Source organism: Saccostrea echinata, unplaced genomic scaffold (assembly GCF_033153115.1).
Source record: "Saccostrea echinata isolate AGI-Se365-2 ecotype Australia unplaced genomic scaffold, CSIRO_AGI_Sech_v1 ptg000029l, whole genome shotgun sequence".
In the NCBI taxonomy this organism is placed as follows: Eukaryota; Metazoa; Mollusca; class Bivalvia; order Ostreida; family Ostreidae; genus Saccostrea; species Saccostrea echinata.
The window spans coordinates 23,564,638-23,579,070 of record NW_026889778.1 but is presented as its reverse complement, the minus strand read 5'-3'; the positions used below and the strand labels follow the sequence as shown (position 1 = coordinate 23,579,070).

The 14,433-nt window shown below is 33.5% G+C and overlaps 1 protein-coding gene across 1 annotated transcript; it reads left to right on the top strand.

Annotated features, from left to right (window-relative positions):
* Positions 1-9,391: 9,391 nt before the first annotated feature.
* Positions 9,392-12,984, top strand: LOC133195120 (uncharacterized). The gene is made up of 3 exons (XM_061330991.1): positions 9,392-10,887; positions 11,053-12,693; positions 12,960-12,984. Exons 1-3 carry the CDS (start codon positions 9,392-9,394, stop codon positions 12,982-12,984), a joined length of 3,162 nt encoding a protein of 1,053 aa, XP_061186975.1.
* Positions 12,985-14,433: the final 1,449 nt, after the last annotated feature.

Sequence of the window (14,433 nt, the reverse complement as noted above, 5' to 3'; positions counted from 1 at the left end):
ACAAATGTAACTTTGTCATATATTGAAATTGTATAAATTAAAAAAAAATGTCTTATGTTTCTAAATTGTGATCTGAAAGCAGTTAAATGTTGGCATGAATATAATAGCCCTCAACACTGTGGAATGTATTACCCCTCAGTTTTGGGTCCAGGCCCCAGGGTGGGGCTAAGTTAAATTGCACAATTAGGCCTATATATATTCAATTTTGAAGAAGCATTTTCGTCATAATGTACAATTTAATTATATGTAACAAATGTTTATGTGATGTTTGATGTTTTTAAACAATATCTTAAATTCATTTGCGCAAGGAAGAAAACAGTTGTGATTTTTATAGCGACGGTTAATCAACCCGGTGTTTAGGCCTACCATTAGAACATCCACGCATGCGCAGAAACGATCGTCTGGAAGAAGATAGATAGATAGCGTCCTAAGTAGAATATTTACGTTTTTTTTCAGGTCTAAGGTTTTGCATTACGAACGGTGGGTTTGAGTGTTACGATTTTGTTACGTGCTTTTGCAAATACATCGCATTCTTTTTGGTAATCATTAGATCCCTTTCAGCTTTGTTGAAATAATGGCTTATGATGGACGAGCTACGAAGAAAAAGCATTTTATATGCAGTAATAAATTATCTGCACTGGGTGTTTAATATTGTTTTTGTTTTGCTTTCTTATTGTATATAGGGAATTTATGCTCAGAACTTTAAATGTCATGAAATAATCAGATCGAATTATCTCGGAAGCAGCGGGGTAGATCATTGAATTACGACCGATTTGGTATGGTGGAAAATTTCTACATTTTAAAATTTGGGATTAAGATACTGTTTCAACTTTTTACATATTTTTGTATTCAATACAGATTGTTAAGGCTAATTCTTTGATTTATTTTGGCAATGGGAAGTTTTGCCCCCCTATTGACAATTCGTACTGAGACTATATTCACCACATAAGACGTTTTGTGCCATATATAATGTATATGGTACATGTTAATATTTGTGTGTATACTTATAATTTACTTATTTAGTATATTAGATTTGATTAAACTACTCAAAAAAAGGTGTTAGTTTTTTCATCTTGTTCTTTTAGTTTGGGATACTTGTATTTATCAAATCATTTATTCATGCACTTAGCGACTAGCAAATACATGTATGTATATATGTTTATTCAGGAATCTTAATTTTATTTGAATACACCTAAATGATTCAGAGACTCTCAAAGCAATTAGGCAAATTACTGGTATGCCAATAATTATTCATGAGTGCAGGGCTAGAAACTCTCCAAACAGACAACTCAGAATTAATTGCTAGTATCAAAAAATTAACTCATAATTTCCAAAGAGTACTTGCAATTTTATAATATTTTTATCATTAAAACATAACATTACTTAATAATACTACTGTTTAATACATATCGACAATATGTACATATTTAACTTTACTGTTTATTAACAGAATGAATTTAAAAGGAAAATTCCAGAGGACATGAATTAAGATATTTTTATGTTAGACCCCTGATGTCATTGAAGGATTTCATGAAATTCATTGAAGATCAGTAGATAAACATGTAATTAGTATGGAGTCCTATGCCTGCACGTGTTCTTGCTCTTTATAGGCTATTCATTCAGTTAATTTCTCAATTATCAATGAAAGAAGATTTATTATGTAGGTTTATGTTATGTGTCCATAAAGTGAGGTTTCTAAATTGAAAACAAGTCGGGATATCATTGATGCGTATTGAAAATGGCTGCTATTAGGTTTAGCATTTCATTGAACTTTTTCAAATGTATATATATATATATATATGCAGCATAAACATAAAATCATTCAAAAAGGGAAGATTGTCAGCATGTGTATGCACATGCATTGAACTCTTATTGGCATATCATTTTACAGTAATATTTACTTGAGTAAATGAGCTGTTTGGTAAACACTGTAATGACCACCATTACAATTAGTATTAGTTACTTTTGGAAGCAAAAGACTATAAGATTTAGTTGCTGAATTTTTCTTTTTCAGGTGCAGGAAATTTAGATTGTTTTTTGCATGTTCATAATTATCAAACAAAACTTCTAACACATCAATAGAATAATAATACATGTATCAGTGTAGTCTTGCAGATATACAGTAAAACGCACTTATAACAAAGTGCCATGGATGGACGCTTTTGCTTCACTTTAAGCGTAATTCGTTATAGCCATTAATTATGCCCCCTGCCTTATAATAGAAGGAGGCATATAGTGTTACCCTATTCTGTCATTCCGTCATCATTGACTCTCTGTTCATTATCTCTGCAACAGTTGCACACATTCAACTCAAATCTGACATACGGATACGTCATAGTAAAACCCAAGTCAAGTTCGAATTTGGTCATGCTCTGATGGTTTTTGACAGAGTTATCCCTCTTGAATTTAGAAAAAAATAAATTTTCAGTTTCCACTCTCTTACTTTTGTAGGGATGTATGCATAAGGTTGAAGTTGCATTTGAAGTTATTTAACCAGCAAATTCAGGTCAAGTTTGAATTTAGTCATGGTTCGTTGATTTTTGACAGAGTTATCCCTTTTGAACTTTAAAAAAAAGAAGAAATTTTCAGTTTCCGCTCTCAAACTTTTTTAGGGATGTATGTATAGGAACAATTTCACAAAACATTTAAATTGCCATCTTTGATTATAGGGCCATCCTAATAAGGTTAACATTGTATAGTTTTTAGACGGGGTCACGTGACCCCGTCTGTTAGTTTACTGTCAGTCAAGGCCTCAAAACGGAAACCGTGTGTAGAACACATTAATCAAATCTATGCTATATGAAAGAGTGCAGAAATTGTTTTGATCAAAATATAAACACTCTGGATCAAACTGAAGAGATTGATATGATGTTTTTCATACTCAAATTAATGAAGCATTTTAAAAATTTCAAACGTAAATAATTTAATTGTAAATAACACTAGTAAACAAACTACTCACCTGCGTAGTATTACGACTGCGTACGCATAATCGATTGTTTGGTTCCGGAAATATATTAATTCGGACCCGGTGAAATTCGAACAATTCAAAAAGGTTTCTTTACTTCGATATTTCTACTACAAAGTAAATGAAAATCGTTAAGATATATTTTCACATTTTTTTATGTGCTATTAAAAAAAATAAGTTGGTATCAAAACCCTATAAAAAATTTTCCCAATGCGTTAATAAAATTTGTGAAATCTAGCATGAAGTTTATTTTGACCCCATCTTTCAGTACTGTCTCAGTACTTTGATTATCTGAGTTATGCACCTTGAACTTATAGAAAAAAAATCTTTTGTGCAAACAAATTTAAAACTAAATGTGGCGTATGAAATTTTGGCTGTCTGCAGGGGTATTCAATGGCGTTATGACACAAATTTTTTAAATTGTTTAATTTTTTAAAAATATTTTACTATACATTTTAAAGTCATGGGAAATTAAAATCACTTCACTGTAAGCGCCAATTCATTATAAGTATGTTCGTGTAAGCGTGTTTTGCTGTATTCCAAGTGCTAAAGTTTTTTGGTATTTCTGCAAATGCAGTTTAAGGACAACTCGCCTGTGTCAAAATTCAATATATTTATAACGTTTTAGATTCTTGCTGTGGCCTTCAACTCAACATTTAGATGTATGGACAATGTATTGTCAATTAACAATGGTTATTTCTATTCTTATGTCTACGCGATATATCCCGGTGAGCTTGAGATAAAAGATACCACAGAGTCTAACACATCTGTTTCATATTTGGTAATTTTATTAGAAAAAGATTGTAATGGTAATCTAACACCAAAGCTTTATGATAAAAGTGATGACTTTTATTAACTTTTCAATCGTCAACTTCCCTTACTTATGCAGCAATATACCCTTATCACTTGCATACGGGGTTTATATCTCTCAGTTGATTCAATACGCCAGAGCATTCTCTATGTATGAACAATTTCTAAAATGAGGGAAGTTATTGACAAACAAGTTGATGGAACAAGAATATCAGCAGTCTCATTTAAAGTCATCATTTTGTAAGTTCTTTGGCGATACCATGACCTTGTCAGAGAATACAATTTTTCATTAAGTCAAATGCTGACTGACCTTTATCATACTAATTGTTAGGCCATTATTTACACACTGAATTGTTGACGGATTTTCCATTATTTCCTGATCATGACGAGGAGCACACGGCGGGTGTGACTGTTCGGCACGGGAAGCTCACTCCTCCATGACACCTGATCCCACCTCTGATGTTTTAGAGGTCCGTGTTTGCTCTGCTCCTATTTTGTAATGTTTAATGGACATTTGAGCTCGAATACTGTTTGTTATGTCCACATATTTCATTCTTTGGTGTTAAAAATTTTGTGAATTTTCATGCAGCATTGTAGTTTAATTGAATAGTGGGTAGGAAGAACTGATAAAGAATATCAAAAGCTCAGCTAGCTTAAGTTGTTTTTTCGTTTGTTCAAAAGACATGAATGCAGTTGTTCATAGATAATTAATATTTGTGCAGTTAACTTTAGTACAGCTTATGTGTTTTCCAGTAAGTTCGAGGTCACTAGAGAAACAAATAAAATTCTTGTGTGGTCTGTAACATTGTAAGGGACAATCTCTGGAAGCTCATACTTTCTACAAAAAATCTTTATGACATGAGGGTATATCATGAAGTTTACCCAAGGTCATTCTAGCAAGTTCAAGGTCAGGTAGATAAAAATTAAAATTAATTATTGTCTGGGCTATAACTTTGTAATGGAGAATCATTGGAAGTTCATACTTGGTATAGAGATTGTTTGTGAACAGAGGGTGTGTCTTGACTTTGATCTAAGGTCATTCTGATAAGTTCAAGGTCAATGCCAGAAAAAGTATAAAATTCTTTTCCAGGGTACAGCTTAGTTATGGAGTATCAGTGTAAGCTCATACTTCCTACCAAAATTCTTTATGACCTGAGGGTATGTCTTGATCCTGATCCAAGGTCATTGCAGCAAGTTCAAGGACACTGGTAGTAAAAGTGTAAATCTATAATTTTCTAATGAAGAAACATGGCATGTCCATGTTTCATCAAAAAATTACTAATGACCAGAGAATGTGTCATTTAACCAAGGTCTTTTGGCAAGTTCAGTGTCACATTTACAAAATTTGAATGGCACATTAAAAGAAATGCAGAAGGGGGGGGGGGGGTATTTTATGAGATTGTTCCGAGTATTTTTTGTTACCAGTTTCTATGAAGAAAGTTGAACCACTATAGCAATAAGGACTTTGACTTGGAAAAGAAAATCATTAACAACATTAGAATAGGTGCCATTACTTTGACTTATTACCCAATCATTCTTAAAAAGAAGAATTTTATAGATTCTTTCCTCTGTATTCCAGTGTAAAACTTTTTATTCCCTACTTGACACCCTATCACTAGAGATTATACAAACTTGAATATAAAAACAAGGGCAAGGCTTCATATTGGTTTGATTAATAGTGGTCATACTGTTCTTGAGAAAAGATTAACTAGTTTTTCGTATTAAAACTTCAGCTCTAAACTTATGTCTCACACTAGGCCAAGGGTTATATTAAGGACTCTCTATATCCGAGTGCAAAATGTTTTTTGGGACATTGAGAAAATTGTAATGTATAAAGGGGTAAATAATAAGCTTATCTATTTAATTTTCAGTATTATGGTGTGTGGCATTTACTCCCAGAAAAAAATGTTCAAAGACAAGAAATTTACAATAACAGAATTCACTACTGTTTTACTCCAGTGGAGAAAATATATGCAAATTAAATATTAAGTTAATTTATCTTGGCATTATAAAATGTTTTGAATGCTTGCATTAATTACAAATTGAGTAATATACTGTAGATTTCAATTTATTTGAATTTATATCAAATGGCAGATCACTCTAACTTGAGAAAAACTCCACAGAATCTGAACTCTTTAGTGTGCAGTTTAGAGAGGGTTCTTCTGTTATTTTAGGGAAAGGTATTATTGAAAGAAGTAAGTACTAAATATTACTTAAAGAATACTGATTGAATTACATGTACTAGTAGTTGTATGTGTTTTGCAGAAACCTGGTGATGCCACGCAAGAAGAACTGGCGGGTTGGATTGGCCAAGAAGGGGAACCGGAGTCGTGCCAGCAGTGACAATAGACTCGTGGATACTAGCCACGTAAAAAATAGTACAAAGGACCCAACGATTGACGAAACATTTGACAGACCTTTGAGACTCGTGGATACTAGCCACGTAAAAAATAGTACTAAGGACCGGGGGGATACTGCCTCCTTAAAAAGAGTACTAGATTTGCCTTCGGGCGCCAGTAACATTGCAAATTTGCCTTCGGGCACCAGAAACATTACAAATTTGCCTTCGGGCGCCAGGAACATTGCCAGTTTGCCTTCGGGCACTAGATTATTTGGAACAATTAATCAAGCAAATAATTTATTTCCAACTTTTTCTCGAGGAGTTCAGTGCACATGTAATGCTTTGATGTCTATCATTTTGCAAAATGCATCCACTACATCAGAACTTGATGAGGTGCTCTTTGCTGGGGATGATTTATTTAGACTCAGAATTGCAGAATTACAATCAAGTGTTCAATTTGTTTCAAAAATGCTACAATTCCAAGAACTTCCCAAGTCTGTTTATGTGCATGACAACCAGTATGAAATAAGCTATTTTGAACAGATCTATGGAACAGTGACTCATATAGATTGGGATCAGTCATGTCAAAATAATAATTTGAAGGAAGGTATTGAGCTGCTATGTACAAGATACAATCAAGGATTAATTATAGTTGGAGGAATTTGTTCTGGAATATATGTGGATGACAAGAGGTGTCCTGTATTTTTTGATTCACATTCCCATGGAAAAGATGGTCTTTCATGTGCAGATGGCAAGGCTGTAAAAATCACTTTTGGGGATATTGATCAACTTGTGGACTACATGTTTGCATTTTATCAAAGTTGTAATATATCAATGATAAGTAGTTTGAGATTCAACCAGTGTCTGTAAAACGAAAAACAAATGTGTCCATTTGTGAGAGACTTTCCTTAATTGACAAGTACTTTGAGTTCCAAAAGAACATGTCTAGATTATGTACTATTTCTGAATCATCACAAGGAAATCGAAATGAATATATGAGAAACTACATGCAAAAAAGGAGGGAAAACTCACAGATAAAACAGAAAGACAAAGAAAGTACCTTAAGAAGTATGACCAAAGCAAGAAAAAGTAAAGAATTTAAAGGGAAAGAACTCACTTCAGGAAAAAGTGTCAGAGAAAATCCTGAAACAAAGCTCAAGGAAAGAGAACGTACATTAAAAAGCATGAACAAGGCAAGAAAAAATAAAGAGTTTAAAGAGAAAGAACTTGCTTCCAAAAAAAGTGTCAGAGAAAATCCTGAAACAAAGCTCAAGGAAAGAGAACGTACATTAAAAAGTATGAACAAGGCAAGACAAAGTAAAGAATTTAAAGAGAAAGAACTTACTTCCAAAAAAAGTGTCAGAGAAAATCCTGAAACAAAGCTCAAGGAAAGAGAACGTACATTAAAAAGTATGAACAAGGCAAGACAAAGTAAAGAATTTAAAGAGAAAGAACTTACTTCCAAAAAAAGTGTCAGAGAAAATCCTGAAACAAAGCTCAAGGAAAGAGAACGTACATTAAAAAGTATGAACAAGGCAAGGCTAAATACAGGATTTTGTTTAAAAGAAAGAGAAGCAAAGAAAAAGAAAAGAGACAATGTACAGCAGCTGGAGAAAGAACGGCTTTGTAAACAACAAAGTAGAAGAAATTATAGAGAAAAAGAAAGAGAGAGTGAAAGAGTTTCTAAAGCTAAAAGGAGGCTTGATGCAGAATTTACAGACCATGAAAACAAATTATTAAAGAAAAGGTGTCATGGTAATTCGTTGGAAGATTGTATAGAGAAATTTCATGAAGAAGTGAAAATTGGTCCAATTTATGTGTGTACATGTTGTCATCAAACTTGGTTTTGGAAAAGTGTTGTGAAGCTAGATACAACTAATCTTAGTGCTAGTAGTAAAAGTATTTGTACTGGATTAAGATCTGTGGATGGTATAGAATGGTTATGTATAACCTGCTGTTCAGCTCTGAAGGATGAGAAAATTCCAAAACTTTCTGTTAGAAATGGAATGAAATGGCCTGACCAACCAGATGCTTTGAAATTACACCCACTGGAAGAGAGGTTGATATCTCAACGCATACCATTCATGCAAATAAGAGAATTACCTAGAGGAGGTCAAATGTCTGTCAAAGGAAATGTTGTAAATGTCCCAGTTGATATTCAGCCAACTGTAAATGCCCTTCCACGACAAATAGATGAGCATGTGACTATAGCTGTAAAATTAAAGAAAAGATTATCTCACAAATCGGCATGCTTCACAGAAAATGTTCGTCCAAATATGGTGATGAGTGCTTTACAGTGGCTTATGAAAAATAGTGAGTTGTATAAAGATTCTGGTTTAGTGATAGACCATTCTTGGAGAGATGAAATCGAAAAAAGTAAAGAAGAAACAGTACAAGAACTGATAGGTAGTTCAAATGAAAGCGATGATCGTGAATCTGAAGGAAATGATGATGATTTTTGTGAAGTTTCTTCAAATGATTGTATTCAAGGCAATTCTGATACACTTGTTGATGAAGAAGATATTGATACAAATTAACTCTATGTGTTTGCCCCAGGAGAAAACCAAAAAGCAATAAGTTTATTTACAGATAAAGATGCAGAATATCTCTGTTTTCCAACAATATTTTGTGGTCACCGCAGAATTGAAAGTGAGGAAAGAGAAGTTCCAGTACACTACAGTGATATCGCAAAATGGGAGTTGCGCAGTGTTGATAGACGAGCAGCACAATCTGTACCTAACATCTTTTTTAAATTGAAGAAAATTCAAATTAAACAGGTTAGTGATAAAGTTAACTTGGCACTTAGAAGATGTAAATCAAAGGGCAAGAAAATCACTGCAGAACAAGTTTTAAATCCAGCAAATGCAGAAAAAATTGTAAGATTAAATGAAGGGTATTATATATTCAGAACACTTCGAAATTCTCCTGCATATCTTTCATCTAAAAAGAAGGATGTATTTGCCATGATAAGACAGTTAGGTCTCCCAACCTGGTTTATTTCTCTGTCATCAGCCGATACCAGATGGCAAGATCTGCTTAAAACATTGGCAACACTAGATGGAAAAACCCTGTCACAAGAAGAACTAGAGGCCTTGAATTGGAATGAAAAATCAAAACTAGTTAAACAAGATCCAGTAACATGTGCAAGATTCTTTGACAACACAGTTCAACTCTTCATCAATAATGTTCTTAAAAGTCCTCAAAATCCTTAAGGTGTTGTCACTGATGTGTTTCGAAGAGTAGAATTCCAAAACAGAGGTTCACCACATATTCATATGCTGGTATGGACAAGTGATGCTCCAAAGCACAAAGAAAATAGTAATGAGGAAATTGAAGCTTATGTAGATAAGTATGTCACATGTAGTTTGCAGGAAAATAATCCTCAAATGGAGCAGCTTGTAGAGCTTCAAGTACATAAACACTCAAAGACTTGCAAAAAAGGCGGTAGATCTGTATGCAGATTTGGATTTCCATTGCCACCTTTGCCCAAAACCATGCTTCTTGAACCATTGGATGTTGATGTTGAGCATTATAGAAAGATATATTCTGATATTCAGAAGAAAATGAATGATTACAAAGATGGTTGCAGTTTAGACTATGAGTCCTTCTTAGAGACTATTGTAGAAATGTGTGAGGATGAGTATATAAAATGTATTCGAGCTTCCTTGAAAGGTCCCAAAATATTTCTGAAGAGAAGTCCATCTGAGATGAGAGTGAATTACTATAATTCATCAGTGTTAAAGGCCTGGAATGCTAACTTAGATATTCAGTTTGTACTTGATCCTTATGCATGTGCCACATACATTGTTGCTTATATCAGCAAATCTCAGAGAGGAATCAGTGCAATGCTTGATAAGGCATCTCAAGAAGCTGCAGAGGGAAATATGGATCTTAAGCGTCAAGTTCGACATATTGGAAACAAGTTCTTAAACTTTGTTGAGGTCAGTGCACAAGAGGCAAGTTACTTGATCCTTCAGATGCCACTTACACAAGCTACTAGAGAGGTTGTTTTTATAAATACTTCACCACCTGAAGACAGAGTTTTCTTACTCAAACATCAAGATGAATTGAATGAGTTACCCAAGGATTCAACTGATATTAAAGCAGACAGTATGATACAAAGGTATGCAAGAAGACCAAAACAGCTAGAAAATTGGTGTTTAGCTGATGTTGTTTCCGAATTGGAAGTAACTTTCCCCAAAGAAATCAGAAAAGATTTACAAGAGGAAGTGAATGATGATAACCCAGAAGATATTTCTGAAGAAACTTTTTTTACTGATCAGGATGTTTTAGTTCATTTGAAAAATGGGATTAAGATCAGAAGACGAAAAAACAAACGAGTTATTAGATATGTAGGGTGCAGCCAAAAAACAAATTCTGAACAGTATTACAGAGAAAGAATTCTTCTCTTTCTGCCTTGGAGAAATGAGAATGCTGACCTACTTGGTAGTCATCAAACTTATGAACAGCACTACAGGCAAAAAGCATGTATAATACAAGTTAAGCAAAAGCAGTATGAGCATTTTGTGGATGAATTAGAACAAGCTCGACTTCAAGCTGAAGAAGATCTTGATAATATGGAGACAGTAGCACCAAATACAGAACATGCTGAGGCAGAGGATGCAGAGATAAGTTCTGAACCATCTGAGGAATTTGTTCATTATGATCCTGATACAGTTCAACACAGAGATTTTGATATTGGTCCAGAACTTGGCTTGTCTTCAAAAGTATCTGAAACAGAAATGAGTGCTGTCCGCATTCCTGATGAGCAGTATTATAAACTTTTGCAATCCCTGAATACTAAGCAGAGAGAATTTTACAATCATGTAACAAACTGGATTCAAATCAGAGATGAACCATTATATGCTTTTCTAACTGGTGGAGCAGGTGCATGAAAATCAGTGGTTATTGATGCAATTTTTCAAACATTACACAGAATACTCTACTCAAAAGAAGGTGAAAACCCAGATGATATTAGAATATTACTTTGTGCTCACACTGGAAAAGCTGCATATAACATCAAAGGGACTACTATTGCATCAGCATTTCACAGGAAAATGTATCAAACCCAGCAACACATGAGTGCAGATGAATTGAACTCATTTAGGACAAAGTACCGTAATTTGTCAGTTGTGATAATTGATGAAATTTCAATGGTAGGAAATAATATGCTGACATTTATAAATGACAGACTTCAGCAACTTACTGGTAGAAAACAAGATTTTGGTGGTATTAGCATCATAGCTGTTGGTGATTTGTATCAGTTACCACCTGTTGGAGACAAATGGATTTTCAAAGACCTTTCTAATCCTGGTCAGAGTTTAGCAAAAAATTTATGGCATGAACATTTTCATATGCATGAACTAACTGAAATTATGAGACAAAAGGATGACCTCAGATTTGCAGAAATGTTGAATAGACTCCGTGAAAACAAGATGACAGATGAAGATAAAGAACTCATTTATCAACACATCATCAGGCAAGACATGCAAGTCTATCCTAAGGAGGCACCTCATCTGTTTATTGAGAACAAGTTTGTTGATTGTTTTAATAACAATCTAATAGAAAACCTTTCAACAAATAAAGTAAATGTAAGAGCAGACACAGACGTTTTATCACAGACAAAACTCTCTGCATCAGTGAAATTAAAACTAGTTCAAAACTTGCCTGAAAACCCAGCATCTACTGGACAATTAAGAACTAACTTGGTTATTGCTGTAGATATGCTCTATGACATATCCGTAAATCTTGATGTTACAGATGGATTGACAAATGGTGCTTCATGTGTTGTGAAATACATTGAATATCAACAATCGCTATTAAGACCAGCTATAGTATGGGTTCTGTTTGCTGACTCGAACATTGGTATTTCAAGAAGACATCAATACAGCCATTTGTTTAGCACAAATGTTAATACTACATGGACTCCCATATTTGAAGCAAAAAGAACATTTGTGTATAACAGGAAGACCTATGAGAGAATTCAGTTTCCACTCCAACCAGCTGCTGGAAAGACAATCCATAAAGCACAAGGAGCAACTCTTTCAAGTGCAGTCATCAGCTTAGCACAGACAAAGCAGCGCAAAATTCCTCATATACATTATGTTGCACTCTCTAGAGTAAGGTCACTTGATGGACTATTCATTCTGGATTTCAATGAAAAAAGTCTTTCTAAAGATGAAAATGTTGATAAAGAGATGGAAAGATTGAGAGAAAATAGATTGCAGCTCTCATACACACCACTTTACTCTGTATGTAAAGATATTAAATTTTTGTTCAACAATGCAAGATCTCTACACAAACACTACCTTGATATGAAATCAGAACCAAGTGTTTTAGCTGCAGATGTTATTGGTATAGCTGAATCTTGGCTTTGTGAATTAGATTCTGATGAATACTTTACTTTGGAGGGTTTTACAATGTTCAGAAATGATGCAAATTCTTCCCAGACCAGATCACATCATGGCATTGTCATATATCTGAGGAATCAATTACAGTGTGTGGCATACAACTCTTTTACTACCAAATCCGTTGAATTTTCCATAATTTCCATTATGGCGTCCAATACTCCAATACAGTGTGTAGTTTTATATAAGCAACCTTCTTGTACTCTTCAACTTTTTTACGATACGTTGAAGAACAGATTGCTTCCGTTTGTTGACAAAGATAAAAAAATTGTGATTATGGGAGATTGTAATTTGGATTTGAATACTGGTCAGTATCAGCATTTCCTAAACTTTATGAGAGAAAACTTTGGTTGTGAGCAAGTTATAAACAAGATAACCACAAAAAACAAGACACGGTTAGACCTAATATTTACCAACTTTACTGATATACAAACAGATGTTCTCCAGGCTTATTGGTCTGACCATAATATAATTTATTGTGCTGCAAATATTACTTAAGCTAGCTAATGATAGAAGTGTATAATAATTGTCTTGTCCAGTATTATATAAAAACCCTCTAGAGCACAACACAGGCAGTATGTAAATATTTAGTTTCCAGTGGAAGCTAAATATTTACAAACTGCCAAGAGTGGTTAGGCAAAAACAAGGGTTGCCACTCATCATCTACCTTATTTGTCCCAATAACTCCCCTGTATGTTTAAGTACATGTACATGTATATGATTTTAAAATTCACATAAATTTCCTTATTGGGAAGTTATTGGGACAAAATTGTGTTTTAAAATTATAATGCCCATGAGATGAAATTATTTAGTTCATGTATGTTAAGTTTGCAACCTTTCAACAAACGGCAAAAAACGTACATGCTGCCTGTCTTTTATATAGTATATTGTTTAATCACGATTCAAGCTCCATTACAACATTGTTTTCTTATAACAGAATATGTAAATTTTTGTGTAATTACACAATATGTAAATTTCTTTGCAAATTTTTGTAATTATTGAATTAAACATTTAAGCCATGTATAAATGGAATGTTATAATGTTCTTTTTTAAAATTGGAATATTATGTTAGTATTTAAAAAGAATCAAGTACTGGTGTATATCTGCAAGATTTGATTGGATCAAATATTAAAAGATATTTTTTATAACATACTTTTTTTTGTGATGTGCCTACATGACTTGATCTGTTAAGTGTGGATGAAATATACACTCAAGTAGCATTTTAATACTTCTATTCCAATGATGAGTTAAATTTACTTTTTTTTTTTTCCATTTCATGTTTTTGTGTTTGTAAAGTACTATCTGTTTTGGTAATCCATGTACATGTATTATACAATTATAAAATTAATATTTCATCTCATGGGCATTTAAATTAACATTGATTTCTTTAGTAGATTAATTTATGCTGATACATATATATTGAATTTAAGAATTAGAATGAAAGAATTTTTGTGTTAATTTATTATATACACATAATTAATGTAGTTATCATACAACCAAGTGTCACAATGGTGTATCAGATCTGCCAAGACATTGTATACAGAACAGTTATCCCTGTTATGTCAAAGACTAACTCCAAGCTGTGTTAATGTGATACTGTTTTATCAACATTTGGTTTATAAAAAATACTGGCTCCTGTATTACATGTGAAACTGTTTCAAATCAACATTCCATTTCTGAAAAGACTAGTTATCTCCCGTGTTACATGTGAAACTGTTGAATCAAAATTCTATTTCTGAAAAGACTCTCTCCCGGCCGTGTTACATGCGAAACTGTTAAATCAACATTCCATTCCGGAAAAGACTGGTTCCCATGTTACATGCGAAACTGTTAAATCAAAATTCCAAATCTGAAAAGACTGGCTCCCATTGAATATGTGAAACTGTTAAATCAACACTCCATTTCTGAAA

Bases quoted from the DNA above. Each gene is read 5' to 3' on its own strand.
- LOC133195120 (XM_061330991.1), top strand. From the start codon at position 9,392: ATGCTGGTATGGACAAGTGATGCTCCAAAGCACAAAGAAAATAGTAAT. The intron at 10,888-11,052 runs GTATTATAAACT...AACATTACACAG, and splicing joins GTCCGCATTCCTGATGAGCA to AATACTCTACTCAAAAGAAG. The intron at 12,694-12,959 runs GTGTGTAGTTTT...ATATACAAACAG, and splicing joins GCGTCCAATACTCCAATACA to ATGTTCTCCAGGCTTATTGG.